The sequence below is a fragment of the Malaclemys terrapin genome, chromosome 1 (genome assembly GCF_027887155.1).
Source record: "Malaclemys terrapin pileata isolate rMalTer1 chromosome 1, rMalTer1.hap1, whole genome shotgun sequence".
NCBI lineage: Eukaryota > Metazoa > Chordata > Testudines > Emydidae > Malaclemys > Malaclemys terrapin.
In genome coordinates, this window is record NC_071505.1 from 263,862,858 (window position 1) to 263,877,974 (window position 15,117).

At 41.9% G+C, this 15,117-nt stretch overlaps 1 protein-coding gene across 5 annotated transcripts in view; it reads left to right on the plus strand.

Moving 5' to 3' along the window:
• The window catches only part of FARP1 (FERM, ARH/RhoGEF and pleckstrin domain protein 1), a 346,392-nt gene that overhangs the window by 44,799 nt on the left and 286,476 nt on the right, over positions 1–15,117 (plus strand). For all 5 annotated transcript variants that reach the window (XM_054012427.1, XM_054012444.1, XM_054012453.1 and 2 more), the window contains exon 2: positions 14,615–14,810. In XM_054012427.1, the coding sequence (XP_053868402.1) occupies positions 14,640–14,810 (171 nt within the window). In that variant the 5' untranslated portion in view covers positions 14,615–14,639. The remainder of the gene's footprint in view (positions 1–14,614; positions 14,811–15,117) is intronic.

A 15,117-nucleotide genomic window follows, 5' to 3' on the forward strand; every position in this document is an offset into this window, starting at 1 on the left:
TATAAAAAAAAAAACAAAAAACTTTGGGTATGTTTAGTCTTGAGAAAAGAAGACGGGGGGCAGAAGGCGTGGGGAGAGAATGGGAACCTGATATGTCTTCAAAAATGTTAAGGGCTGTTATAAAGAGGATGGCGATCAGTTGTTCTCCATAGCCATTGAAGGAAGGCCAAGAAGTAATGGGCTTAATCTTCAGCAAGGTAGATTTAGGTTAGATATCAGGAAAAGCTTCTAAGTCATGTCTATACTGCAATGTAAGCCCAGGATTAGTGGGACTTAAGTCAGCTGACCTATGTAAGGGAGCCCTGGGCTTGGGTGCCTACATTGTATTTTATCCCTATGTTAAGACTCTTTTTAACCTGGGTGTGAACCTAGGGCTCTGGCATCCACGCTTCAGTGCTCAGATCCCTGAGTCAAAGTAACCATATCCCAGAGTCCCTAGTATCCCTCCCTCCCAGTAAATGTGGCCTCTCTAGCCCTAGGACCATGGTGCACTGGGGAAAACTTTACTGCCTGCCCTGTACAGTCCCAGGAAGCAGCTCACTTTGCAAAAAGCTTGATTGGTTCACTCTCCATTGCAAACCCAGGAGGTTCGCTGACTGTGCTTACAGATCCGTGATCAGAAGAGAATGGGTTAACACTGACTGGAGCTGCTGCCATTTGCAAAGGGGGCATGGCTTCCATTGTCAATAGAGTGGATTGCAGATGGCTGGGATAGAGAGGACTAAGGCAGTTGTCCCACGGAATTGTAGGATACTTCCAGCTGACTCCTGGGATCTGAGTCAAGCAGGGCTGCATCTACACTGCAAAACAAAGGGCTCAGACCCTGGGTCCAAGCTTAACTTGAGCTCAGTGGCCAAGGACCCTGGGTCATTGCAATTGCAGTGTAGGTGCAAGGGAGGTTAGGCTTGAGCCTGGGCTGAAGCGCAGACTTACGCTGCAGTGTAGACATACCCTAAGAGTAGTTAAGCACTGGAATGGGCTTCCAAGTGAGGTTGTGGAATCCCCATTATTGGAGGTTTTTAAGAAGAGATTGGACAAACGCTTGTCAGTGATGCTGTAGATATACTGGGTCCTGCCTCAGTGCAGGAGGCTGGACTTGATGACCTCTCAAGGTCCCTTCTAGTCCTGCACTTCTGTGATCTGGTAAGCCTCTTTGGATCTTTGTAATGCTTGCAAAAATGAATGAAAGAAGAAAATAGAACAAGAGAGGTATGTTTTTTTTCTACTGTTCTCTGTAATAGCGTTGATACCACATATTTATCTATGCTTTTACCTTCTTTGCTCTCCAGGGTAAGAATAATCTCATCTTTAAGTGTAACAGAGTCAGTAGTGTGTGTATGGAGGGAAGAACCTGAACTTATGGGACTAGTCCAGTCTACATTGGAAAAGGCTTATGGGTATAGTTGTACCAGAGTCCCACCAAAGCCTTCTAGTGTAAATGCAGTTTCTGCCAGCAGAAATGTGCTTTTTGCCAATATACTAGCTCATACCAGTTCCCAGAACTGTACTGTCAAATAAGTGGTACCTTTTTCTGATATAAAGCTCTATGCTATGGCTTTTGCTGGCATAAATGTTTAAAAAAAAAATCATGCTTCAATTGACATTATTACACTGGCAAAGGTTTCTAGTGTAGACTGGTCTTAGATGGGCTGTAGAGTGCTTATCATTTCCTCAGGTATAAAATGAGGAAAGATCTGTTTACAGCAATATATGAGTATCCCAGCCTCAAATTTTTCCTAGTAGCTATTCATAGAATTAATGGTTTGTGCCTATTTTTTAAATTTCTGGATAAATTGTTGTCAAGTCTCAAAAGGAAAGACCTCCTCCTTCAGTTTGCATACTATCTTTTGATGTATTTTAAATTGTTTTACTGCTCTCTGTGCTTCAGTGAGAGGTGTGTGTTTATAAACTAAAATTATTTGGATTGTACAAAAGGCAGGAAACTAAAAACAAACTATTACACAAGCAACTGTAAATTGAACCTCTTGCACAATGACATTTTGTGTTAATGTAAGTGGTCTTAATCTCAAGGTCTTTAAAAATATGTGGAGTATGAAATGGGACCAAGTTGTAGTTTTCACAGCAGCAGTGACTTTGAATTTCTTGACTCCTGAGCATTTAAAATCTTAAGCTAATGCAGGATTAAAGGTTAGGGTTAAATTTTTTAAAAGCACCTAAATGACTTAAGAATCATAGACTATCAGGGTTGGAAGGGACCTCAGGCGGTTATCTAGTCCAACCCCTGTTCAAGCAGGACCAATCCCCAGACAGATTTTTGCCCCAGATCCCTAAATGGCCCCCTCAAGGATTGAACTCACAACCCTGGGTTTAGCAGCCAATGAATGCTCAAACCACTGAGCTATCCCTATATTTTCAAAAGGTACTTAGGAGCATAAGTCCCATTGACATTCAATCAGTGACTTAGGAACTGTAGCAAGTGGGACTCACCCCTGCGGCGCCTCCCACTGGTCATCTCGGGAATTAGCTCATCCAGCCTCCGGACCACCCCCTGCAGGCCGGTGTCCCACTGCCACTGGGCCCCTGCACCCCTCCCTGGACTCCGGTGCCCCATTATCTGGGGTGCTGCCCCCTGTATTTGCCACCTTAGTGGAAGAGGGCAAAGTGGTGGTGAGAGGTGTCCTCCAGATGGCCTGGGACACTATGGACTTGGTGGCCAGGGTGGTCGCCTCGGCAGTGGTCATGAGGTGCAGTTCCTGGTTACAGTCCTCCGGGCTGTCCCAGGAGATGCAGACTACCCTTCAGGACCTCCCATTTGAGGGAGCAGGACTCTTCTCTGAGCTGACTGACACACGGCTCCATGGCCTTAAAGACCCCCATGCCAGCCTCTGGTCCTTGGGCCTGCACCCCCTCAACAGGTAAAAAGCTATTCTGGCCGCTGCCTCCTCCGTCAAGGTTGTGGGGTGTCCCCCGGTCCGGCTCCTACAGAAAGAAGGAGAAAGACAAGGGGTTTAAGCATCGGCACCCTTCGTCTTCCTGCTCCTCTGCCCAGAGAGCAGGGCTACCAGAAACAGGCATTTTGAGGATGCACCCGAGGATGGTGCCCCAGCCACTGCCCAGGATCCACCCCCTTGCTCTCTCCTCGACCACCTTAGCCCTTCCAGTCGGCCTTGTCACAGCTGACCTTGGACCGCTGGGTGCCCGACACAATGTTTTTGGACTACACTCTGCAATTCATGGCCGACCCTCCATCCCCCCCCCCTTCCCCATCCTTCTTCAGAGACCCTTCTCATGAGCAGGTACCAGTGCAAGCGGTTGAGAACCTCCGGTGCCTGGGGGCACTGAAGGAGGTCCCTCCAGACATGAGAGGGAAAGGGTTCTACTCCAGCTATTTCCTAATCCTGAAAGCAAAAGAGGGCCTCAGACCTATTCTAGACCTGCGACGCCTCAAAAAGTCCCCCAAGAAGTTAAAGTTCTGTATGGTCTCCCTAGCTTCCATTATCCCCTCCTGGATCCAGGAGACTGGTATGCTGCCCTCGACTTAAAGGATGCATATTTCCATATTTTCATTTGCCCGGGACACAAGTGTTTCCTCCGTTTTTTGTTGGGCCACCGACCTGGTTTGCTCCACCTGTCGCGATCTGGGGCTGTTAATAAATGAGACAAAGTCAACCTTAGTCCTGATGCAGCACATAAAGTTCATTGGAGCGGTCCTCAACTCTACCCAGGCCAGGGCTTTCCTCCCTGAGGCCCTGTTCCGGGCCATGGTGGATCTGATCTTGTGTATACAAGCTCACCCTCTCACCACTGTTCATATGTGCCTCCGGCTGTTAGGCCACATGGCAGCCTGTACTTACGTGGTTCTGCACGCACAGCTCCACCTCAGGCCTCTGCTGGCGTTGGTCTACATCCCCCACGGGAACAGCATGGACTGTGTAGTCAGTGTTCCGGACCGCATTCAGTCATCACTTGCATGGTGGCAAAACCCTAGAGCGGAGCTGGAGGAAGTCCTGTTTGCGGCCTCTCCCTGCCGTCTGTTACCCTTGTCTCCGATGCTTCGGATCTGGGGTGAGGAGCCCACCTAGGCAATCTCAGCACGCAAAGTCGTTGGTCCCGCCTTCATTGTTCACTACACATCAACATCCAGGAACTCAGAGTGATCCGCCTGGCCTGCCTCGCCTTCCTACATCACCTGAAGAGCAAGGTGGTCCAGGTCCTGATGGACAATACAGCAGCTATGTTCTATATCAACAAGCAAGGCAGAGCCAGGTCATCTGCCATGCACCTCCCGGGGGCCAGGAAAGCCTTGGCAGATTGCCTAAGCAGGACCTTCTCGCCTTGCCATGAGTGGCCTCTCCATCTGGAGGTGGTCAGCATCATCTTCCACAAGTGGCGGACTCCCCAGGTGGACCTGTTTGCGTCCAGCCACAATAGGAAATGCCACATCTTCTGCTCCTTTTGGGGTCAGACGCTTTTCTGTTCCCATGGTCGGGGGCTCTAATGTATGCCTTTCCCCCAGTTCCGTTGATCCATAGAGTCCTCATGAAGATCAAGCAGAACAGGGCTAAGGTGATCCTCATAGCACTGGCTTGGCCATGCCAGCACTGGTTCGGCATGCTGCTGGACCTCTCGGTGGCTGCTCCGTTACGGCTACCGCTCTGGCCAGATTTACTGTTGCAAAACCACGAACCTGGCAGCATTGCACCTGACAACTTGGCTGCTGCGTGGCTAAATGCAGAGCAGCAGGATTGCTTGGCGAGAATCCAGCAAGTCTTGCTGGGCAGAAGAAAGCCCTCCACTAGAGTGATCTATATGGCCAAGTGGAGGCTGTTTACATACTGGTCCTCAAATAAAGACATTTGGCCTGAGCGGGCTTCTCTGCAGTTGATCCTGGACTACCTTCTGCACCTGAAGCTCCAAGGCCTGTCCCTGTCATTCATTAAGGTACATCTGGCTGCTATTTCGGCTTTCCATCCGCCGCTAGAGGACAGGTCGGTTTTTGCCGACAACATGACTGCCAGGTTCCTCAAGGGCCTCTACCCATACATCAGGGACCCAGTCCCTCCACGGGACCTAAATCTCCTGTTATCCTGGCTCATGGCACCCCCCTTCAAGCCTCCGGCTTCCTGTTCTCTCCTCCTCCTTCCTTGGGAGGTCACGTTCTTGTTCGCAATAACTTTGGCCCAGTCTCTGTTATTAGGGCACCTACCTCTTGCCCTGTGTGCTTTGATATTTGATATTAGGGCACCTACCTCTTGCCCTACAGTCTTTTACAAAAACAAGGTCCAACTGCGTCCACACCCGGCCCTCCTGCCCAAGGTGGTTTTCCAGTTTCATATGGGCCAGGACATTTATCTGCTCGTCTTTTTTCCAAAGCCACATCATAAATCGAAGGAGGAGCGTCGGCTACATACCTGGTGTAAATACCTTGTTTTTTGAGACTGGGAGTAACTTGAATATTGATGTGATTTTTGGTATAAGTGACCATCTATCACAATGTCTAGCTTGCCTTGGTGGCAAGGTAGACCAGAGAGGGTGACCAGATAGAAAGTGTGGAAAAATTGGGACACTTCCCGGAGGTATACGGGGGGTAATAGTTGTTCATACAAGTCCCTAATATCGGGATGTCTGGTCTCTGTAGACTGGAATGCCCAAGGGAACTGTCTGTGTCCTGCTCCATGGTAAGACTGTTACAGTGTTTAGAAGTTCATACTTGTTACTGGGTTGGTGAAATCTAATTATACTGTAGAACATACAATCATTTGGGGGGTTTTGCTTTGCTTCTTGACAGTCTACCCTGAGGTTGCCACTTATAGCCTTGAGCCACTCCAGACAGCCTCTTCCCAAGGTACATGATGTTAAACATTCATAGTATTGTCCTTTGTGGTTTTTAGCATGCTTATGCCACATGGCTATCACAAACTTATAACAGTAGTAAAATATTCCTTATATACCATTTTGTTGCAATGTGTCATATAGATACATAATCAGCCTCTATTTTGCAGTTGTGTGATTTTTAATAATAATATAATGACTATAAACCACATGTCCTGGCCTGAGATATTGTATACCAGTATTCAATCCAGCTACTTATTTCTTAAGAACAGGACTACTTCAGATTCCCCCCCCCCCCCCCCAACCGCTGTATAGTAGTATTAAATAATGTAGCATAGTCTTAAGTATTCTTTTGACATGTTTTTATCTCATGGGAAATATCTACATTTTTGGTACTTCAGGCTGGGTATGACTTGCCATTTCCAGATATTTTCAGAATTCTGCTTAATCTGATTTCCTTCCAGGTTTCTTCCAGCCCTCCGCCCGCCCCCCCCCCCCCCCCCCCCATAACTGCATTCTACTTGGCTCCAGATAAGGAGTTATATGGGTGAATGAGCATAGAACATTCCAGCTGGTGCAACAGCTTTATTTATGCGGAGTGCCTGCATGAAAGAGCACACAGGAGTTTTGGAAAGAGCTTCTAATTGCATGAAAAGAGATCCATATTATTATTGAACTGAAAAGCTTCTTTGAGATTTTACCCACTTTCACTTGCGCTTTTCACATGACAAACTAAGGGTAGTGTTGGTCACCGAGTTGATCGTTAGCTTGGGCTCTGACTGGAAAAATGAGACTAGAAGCTTTGTTCTTTTTATGATCATCTATAGCACTTCAGCAGTAATATAAATCTTTTATAATTTTTGAAATGTTATGATGTAGTTATAACCCATATGATGATGCAGTTGTTCCCTTATTTTAAAAAATGCTACAAGCATTCCAAAGTAATAGTCCCAAACCACTACAACTTCCAATAGTGTTTGACCATTACTGCAGAACTCTGTGTGTGTGTGTGTGTGTGTGTGTGTGTGTATTCTTGTGTACTTCACAAGAAACTCCCGTTTTTAATTTCTTGAGGCATTTTTGTTTTTTAAATTCGACGTTGTCAGCTGCAGTGCATTGTTAAACTTTCATTTTTGCACCTATTATGAGTAAAGAGGCATGAGTATTAGGACTATAAGAACATAATACATCTCAAGGAAACAAAATGTAGATATCAGTAAGTTGGAACTTGCCTTAAAACCCAGTTTTCAGATTGGCTGTTGAAACATAAAACCAAAGGGATTAAAGAAGCAGCCAGTACACATCACAATAAAATAAAAGCTTTCCTCTCCTACAACAATGTAGAAATTTTGTGAACTATACTGTAAGAATTTGCTCTATGTGAGTAGGGGAGGTGGAATGGGAGGAAGGCGTTTTAAACTTAATACAGGTACTTTGCCTATTGACGTGTATAAGCAAGAACATTACAAAGGTGCACATAATTGAATAGTGTATGGTCTGTTAAGTGTAGAGTGTCTAGGCCAATATTTCAGTCAAGTTCTAATCTATATAATCAAAATAAATATTTTTATCATGTAGTCAGTCCCCTGTGCTAAAATGTGATAGTGACGCAGAATATGTGGATTAGAGCTCGTCTATGCTGTGAAGTGTCCACATTCTGTAAAGGAAAACACAAGCTATTGAGCCCTGAACAGTCACTGGGAGAGTCACAGATTGAGCAATTAGAGCTAAACCTTCATTGTATCCAGTAGATGAGACCAACTTTCCTTCCAAGAATAATTAAAACTACTGTTTTTATACCGTGCCTTCAATTTGGCTGGGTACAGAAACTGTGTGAACTGCCTTCTTCACAGAACTGGTTAGGAACAAAAGTTTTTTTTTCTTTTCTGCTGTCTGTTGCAGGGCTTTCTCTCATTACTTTGAGGATTCTGTCACACTCCTTCCTTTGTACTTGTCTGGATCCAGGAACTTCCTATTACAGCAGACTGGGGGAAAAAAAATCCATGTATTAAAGTAAGGGGGAGGGAGGAAGACAGCTGTTCTTCTCCTTGGTGGTGTGGTGAGACCTACCCTTCCTGTCTCTCCGCTTTAAGCAGTAGAAAAAGCCTGTTGTCTCAGGACACACAGAAGTCTTCTCAGCCAGATAAGGGCACCAGAGGATACTGGGGGCAAACTGAATGACATCAAGCACAGCGGCATTGGGCTGCTGTCAGAGAATAAGTTGGACAGAACGGTTGAGTGGTAGTGAAGCAAAAAGATGGAGATTCCTCTGGATTTAGGGGGAGAAAGAGGGGCTGAGCCTCTCATGTTTTTAGTTTGCAGCTGCAAGCCTGCAATGTAACTGCTGCTTCTAGGACCAGAAAGTTTTTAACTTGCAAATTCAGTCATTAATTTACACACTACCTATTGAAACATGCATTTGTTGGAAAAAGCACCAACAAATCCAAAACTCTATTCAAAGACCTGGTTAGCTTACTTATATATTTGGAAAACATCTGGAACACACAAGACCACCCTTGTCTGATGCTTTTGTTTGTTTGGAGATGGGCAGATGTGTGTGGGGGAGTCCAAAACAAAAGGCTTTAAAAACAATAAATGGCCTGAATCAGCATCAGGTAACATTGAAAGCTCTGGGTCAAGTAAATTATACATAACGTGGCAAAAAAATGTATGCTAAGGAATATGAATAACACAGATGAGTTCTTCCGAATTCAGGGAAAGCCAACTTTTTGTGTAACTTACAGAAAGCCCAAGAAGCTTTCTGATAAGGGCAAACCTCCCATTAGTGTGTTTGAGGATGTTAGTTAATTTCCTCTACATGTACATGGCTGCTGTGCTGCTCGTGTGAAATTCACGGAAGCAAAAATGTGTCCCTGTGTATGAAAGAAGCTCCCAGTAGTAGGTTGCTCTAAAAAACATATCATGAGGGGATCAAAAAAATCTGCCACTTTAACACCATTCACACAATCACTTAACATGATTTTAGTTTTAGAAAATTTGAAATACCTTGCAAGTTGCAGACCAATATTAATACTCATGGAGTGCAAGACTTGGCAAGTGTCTCAAACACATGCAGAAACCTGTTTATTATTGCACTTGTTGATGGATCCACTGGTAGGCATGTAGCTGAGCAAGAGATAGCAAACATTAGATGGGATCCTTGTACTCTGTGCTAACATACAGTAGGAGACTTGGAATCTGGGATAGCTCGTGGTAAATTGTAAACCGCTTTAAGGCTTGCGGTAATGAAGACAACAGAGCTCAAATTAAAACTGTTTGGCCTGAATTTAGATGTAGTGGTGAATATAGGCTAATAAGTATACATGCTAAGTATAGGCAAGATACTTTGTGCTTGTTCTTGACCACAAAATAGACTGTTGCCATATTGAATAGCTTGAATGTATTTTGAAAGACACATTTGACTTTGAGATGACTGTGATCTATTTTGGCACTGTGCACTTTGTGCACTGGATTGCTAATCAAGGCAGAGCATTGAAGATAATGATAAAAAGTTATAATTTGAGAGTCATCCATTTGAAACAATGCAAAAATTGAGTCAAGGTATAAGGTAACACAAGTGTAGTCTGAAGGAGATCAAGGCAGGGTGATTGGGTGAATTCTTTCACCATGACTGACCTCTGTTTCTCCTTCAAGGAAAGGATCTCTGGTTGTTTTGAAACTTTGTAAAAGCTAGAATGTGCAGTTCTGGAAACTGTAGCAGTATGACACTACCTTGGTCTTTATGTCTGAAAAATTATCTTTCAGGGTGACAAATTTGAAGAGGTAAATGTTTCTGGGTCTTTAGAGACAAAGCTATAGGAAAAACTAGGTTTATGTGCTTGAAGCTGTTGCTATTAAGGACTGCTTATTCCATAATCTATATGATTTAGAATGTGATCTGTCAGAATATAGTGGCATTTGATTTTATATTAAAGCAGGGAAATAAAGGATAAGACCAAGTGAAAATCAGACCTACTAAAAACAACTTAAAATGACACCCCGGCTCAATAATCCAAAACAGAATAAACGGAACACTTAGAAATGTTGATGCTTCTATTGACCAACCGCAATATTTCATTGAGAGAATGAGAAGAGAGTCTGCAAATTAGGATAACCATGTTTTCTTGTCAGACAACCAAATTTGAAACCTTGGGTGACAAAGGATCACGCCCACCCCCTTCAAAATATTTCTCGATTAAAAGAGTCCTGTTAACTTTCAATTTCTAAAAGTTTTGGTAAATCTTATGCTTTTCCCACACTTCTCTTTTAAAAATGTGGTCATGCACTTCATTGCTTTCCACAGTCCTGTCCAACAACCTAATGAAAATCTGCTGGATTTCTGTCAGTGTTGAAATGCAAATTTTTTGTTTTGGGAACCTTTTTGTAGTTATAAGCATACATGAGGAGTATTTTTGAATAACAAATAATGTGGTGCATGTACATTTATTAGTGAGCTAGATGTTGATGGTTTGAGGTAGCTCTTTAATATTTTTCTGTTTGCCTTTGTTATAATAAAATAAGGAAACTGACCCTATTTGATAGGAGCTTCTGAAAATTCTCAAAATTTCTTGATAAGGAACAGTGAAAGCCAAGCAGAATTGTGGTACTATTTAAAAACAAACAAACTTTAAAACAAAACAGCTGGTCCCTCTAGACTTCCCTTCACAACCCCTTCCTTCCGAATGTATTTATGTTTTATTTAAAAAAATGTAAATCTCTCATCTGGGTATTTTAGCCTGGATTGTCCTACCTGATGAGTGGTGACTCCAACTCAAGAGATGAACTTTGATTACTTGTATTTTCTCTAGTCTTCACTTCCCAGACAACATAGCTGATTTAGTCACTTCACTTGGCATGGTTTGAACATTTGCCACTCACCACATTGACTTCTAACCATGTGCATTATGTTTGAATTACTTCATAGGCTCTTTCATCGCTGCTATGCCTATAATCTCCAATTACACATAAATCTACTATTGTACTTTGTTCTTGAGCAAACATTTTGTGTGTGTGTTTGTTTTTGGTTTGTTAAAATAAATCAGCCCAATACTTTTTAGAAATTTCACTTTCTAATCACAAATAGTTTTAATATCACTTGAGTATGAATGCAAACCATTAACCAACAAATAATGTACATTTTCTGAATGTAAGTGTATCTTTATTTCAAATGGATAATCTGATTTCTTACTGTTGCAGAAATTTTTCATTCTTCTTGTTACTCCTAGTTATACCTTTTTTTGCTACTCTAAACAGTTCACCATCTTCTTTGTTGTTTACACCTTTAAATATTTGCAGACTTGTTGTTCCCACCTCCTCTCCATTGGTATTCAGCCTAGCTATGCATATCCACTTATTTTTTCGTGATAAGTAAATTCCCTCAAGACCTCCCTAATTATTTTAAGTTATCTTCTCTGAATTCCTTCTAGTTGTCTATTTCCTCTCTCTCCTCCCCCCTCTCCCAATATTAAGGTGCCTAGAACCAGTGATGAATAGTTTATAAGGGCATTCTCATCACAGGTATGTATGAAAATATTTTTACTCCCTTCTCCATGAAGTATATTCAGCCAAAAATCTCATTACTTTGCAAGCTGATATCCACTGTCATCCTTTAGGTCTCTTCTGAAATTGCTTGCTTCCAAATATTTTACTAGGCATTGAAATTAGATATACTTGCTGATAATTGCTTGAATCACTTCCCCCTCACAAACACTCTTGCTCTTCCTTTTTGAAGATCTGTATCATACCTAGTCTTCTCCAATAAGAAGTAGGGAGGCAGGGGACTGACTTTTTTTAAAAATAAAAGTCAGCAATTCACTAAGTTGAACAGCATTCATTTGGAACATTATACTGAATACATTCACGTTTTCCAAATGTTTCCATAGCTGTTTTTTAATAGTAGCACTTAAAAAATCTTTATTAAATCCTAATTGTCCATACCCCTTTCTATTTAACAATAAAAAAAAAGTCAATTTGAATTGGAACTAACTTAGTTCCACTCACTTGTTAATAGGTTTGTTGTCTTATATTTTCCCTGTGATATTTTGTCAAATCCTTTGATCTTTTGGACTCTTATCTCATTCTTATGATATTTTTTCTTTTCACCTTTCTGTGTGTATCTTTTCTTTGCAAATTTAAACTGGTTTTGGATCTGTCTAAACCACTATAAAATTCACATGATTAAGCACAGTTTTTAACATCTTTTTGTTCTTAATGTGTGGATGGAAACTAACCTAGGCCCCAGTCCCACAAACACTTAATCATGCGCTTAATTTAAAGTTAAGCAGGTGGGGAGGTGTGCTCAGGAATAAGGTGATGGTTTGTAACAGATAAAATGCATATTTACTAATTTACCTAACTGCACCAGTCACTACTGTTATCTTGTCCCCTCCTTTCCCTCAATTTGTTTAATTTGGATAGTAAGAGAGGTAAATACTAAAGACTGTGAGCTCCCTGAGGCAGGGACTGTTTTTGTTGTGTTTGTACAGCACCTAACATAATGGGGCCCTAATCCCAATTAGTAGTACCCAAGGACACTGAGGTAGAAATAATAAATATTTAATGCTTTAACTCTAGGCTTCAGCAATGGTTAAATAATCAGGCAGAAACACTTAGTTTCATAGTGTAGAGAGTCCATTTGTTTTTCCTCTTGTCCTTTATAGGATAATATCTCTCTAATCTAGAAATGTATATTGTACTTATTGCTGTGGTATCAGAGTACCTGTTGCTGAGCAGATTCTCCTGGAGCTATGTTGGCTGCTGATTTTTACTTTTATTTTCTCCCTGGAATAGTTGTTTTTTCCGTAAGAACTGTAGTCCTGTTATCTTCATTATCGTGTGTGTAAAGGATTTAAAATCTACCCTGGTGATGATGGAAGCATCACTTGGGTAGCTTGTACCTTCTATATTTTGCTGTAATGTTGCATTTCCTGTCTCATGGAGCCACTTTCAGATCCTCTGTTTTGCAGAACACTCCTGATTCGTAAATAATTTCTAAATGATTTCGCTTGTGTTAACATTTGGCTTGCACTTGGTTAAATTATATATTAACATAATCTCCGTACTGACACTTAGCACGGTCTGTCCCTTTTCTGTTCTGTTGCACAAGTTCTTAACTTGTACAGTGAAAGACACAACTCTATATTCCCATAGGGGACATCTTTAAGTGTGCTGTCTGAAGGTTTTTTACTTAAATGCTTATATGCCCCTCGGTTGTTCCTGTTCAGTTGTAAGCGTGGAATTGTGTTCTCCCATAACCCGCTCTTGTGCTCTCCTCCCACCCAGCTTACTCGCTACTTTTGCAAGTTGGCAGTGCAGTGTTTAATAGTGGCATTTTGAGGTTGGATCCCCAGGCCACCTTGTGCATATGAAAATATCAGTGTGGACAGATTATTTGGGAAGAGGGAAAAACTCCTCTTCCCTACAAAATAAGCGTTTTTAAGTACTTGGAAAAGTGATGTGGAATAAATGGTGTACTCTGTATAAGGCAGAACTGTTTTCGTGCCACTCATCTGTTCTTACAGAGGTGTTGGTATTTTATTTCAGTATTCCAATTTCTTTTCAATATTTTGTGGCACTGGTAATATGTTGTGCTAATATATAATTTGTAGTTCCTTTCTGATATATTTTCCATAAGTTCCCCAGCATTTTGACCCCAAGTGAAAATCTGGAGAATGATTGGCTCTATTGCTGCTGCATGTTTGTTCAGCTGTAAAGTTACATTTCCATTCTTCCTGTTTGTGACATGCTTGTTAATGGTCATTGATCAGCTTGTAAAAGGCATGAGGAATGGAAATGCAATTACCAAGCTAGACAAATAGACAGTAGCAGCAGGCTCCATCAGAAACCCAGTTAGATGTCACAAAGACAAAGGAAAAGAGTGAAATACAATTCTAGAATGATGTGTGAGGTTTGCCAGATAAAATGGATGACTCTTGAATTGAATAAGAAAATTCAAAGTCATGCAAGTTAATGAAAAATCATGCTGTCCCAGATCATTGCAGCTCTTGTCCTTGTAGAACAGGACAGTTTGTATGCTAGAAGTGTGCTATAAAGTGTGTATAAAGTAGTGCAGAAAAATGGAAACTCAGATAGCAAGTCTCTTTTAACATCTAGTTCACTGGGGTTGAACTGCCTTAAATGCAAACAAGAAATTGTAATTTCTGCGGGGGGTTATGTGAGCAAGAAGGTACTGGCCAAGGTGTGTCTTTAAAGTGATGAGGCAAGGTGCTCTCCTTGGTCTTCACTCCTATTCCTGGGATCCTGTGAAAGATCAAAACTGACACTTGCTTGGCTATGCCATGGTGATTATGTTTTTTCAGATCCAACCCTACTGTTCTAATGCTACAGCAACCTGATTCCCACAATTCTTGACCACCTTATCCTGGGACAACACCAACATCAAAATCTTAGAGCTGCTGTTGGTGTCGACAGTCTGGCTCATAAGAACATAAAAACAGCTATAAGTGTTGAAACTTTGCTTTTTCTCTCTCTCTCTCTCTCATATATATCCTGCTTCCAGAGTGGGCCTCTAGAAGAGGGTGAAAGTTGTACCTTGTGCAGTGCTATAATATGAGGGATAAGGGATACATTCCTAAAAGTCTTCTTGACCGCTGCAGGTGATTAGCTTATGTCCTAAAGCATGAGGTTTGAGTATTTTCGTTCCCCTTTGTATCACTGATTTTAGCTTGTAGAGCATTACATCAAATGTTAAATGTTTTGCAATTCTCCAGTGTAAATTTATGTACTCTAATGCCTTTGATCAGCTATCTTTCGTACTGAGTTTTCTGTTTTTCTGTTTTCTTTATCCTTCTTCCTCTATCAGACTTAAGAAACTTGTTTTTTGAAACATGGGTGAAACAGAGCAGAGACCAACAGCCGGATCCCGGTTAGGAGCTCAGGAAAATGCTGGGATCAGTACATTGGAACATGGACAGAAACTGCCTATGACACCTCCAGGAAAACTTATCTCCATCAAAATCCAGATGCTGGATGATACCCAGGAAGTTTTTGATGTTCCGGTAAGAGTTTGAAAATGAAATGATCAGTCAGTGATTTTTTAAAAGTATTTTGTGAATTGAGTCTCCAAATACTGACTTTGTAGTTCATTGATGGCTAATTGATTTGAATTGTTTAATTGAAACAATTGCTCCTGTACCACCATTATTTGTATAGCTGTACTGTACTGTACAGCAGAGTAGCATTAAACAATTTAACAGATGGCTATCATTGCTCTCATAGTTATTTCTGTTTGAATAGCTTCAAAAACAGTTCAAAGCAGTAATATTTTCAAATGTTGTGACAGTGGTTTCTTCCCCATTGCTTCTG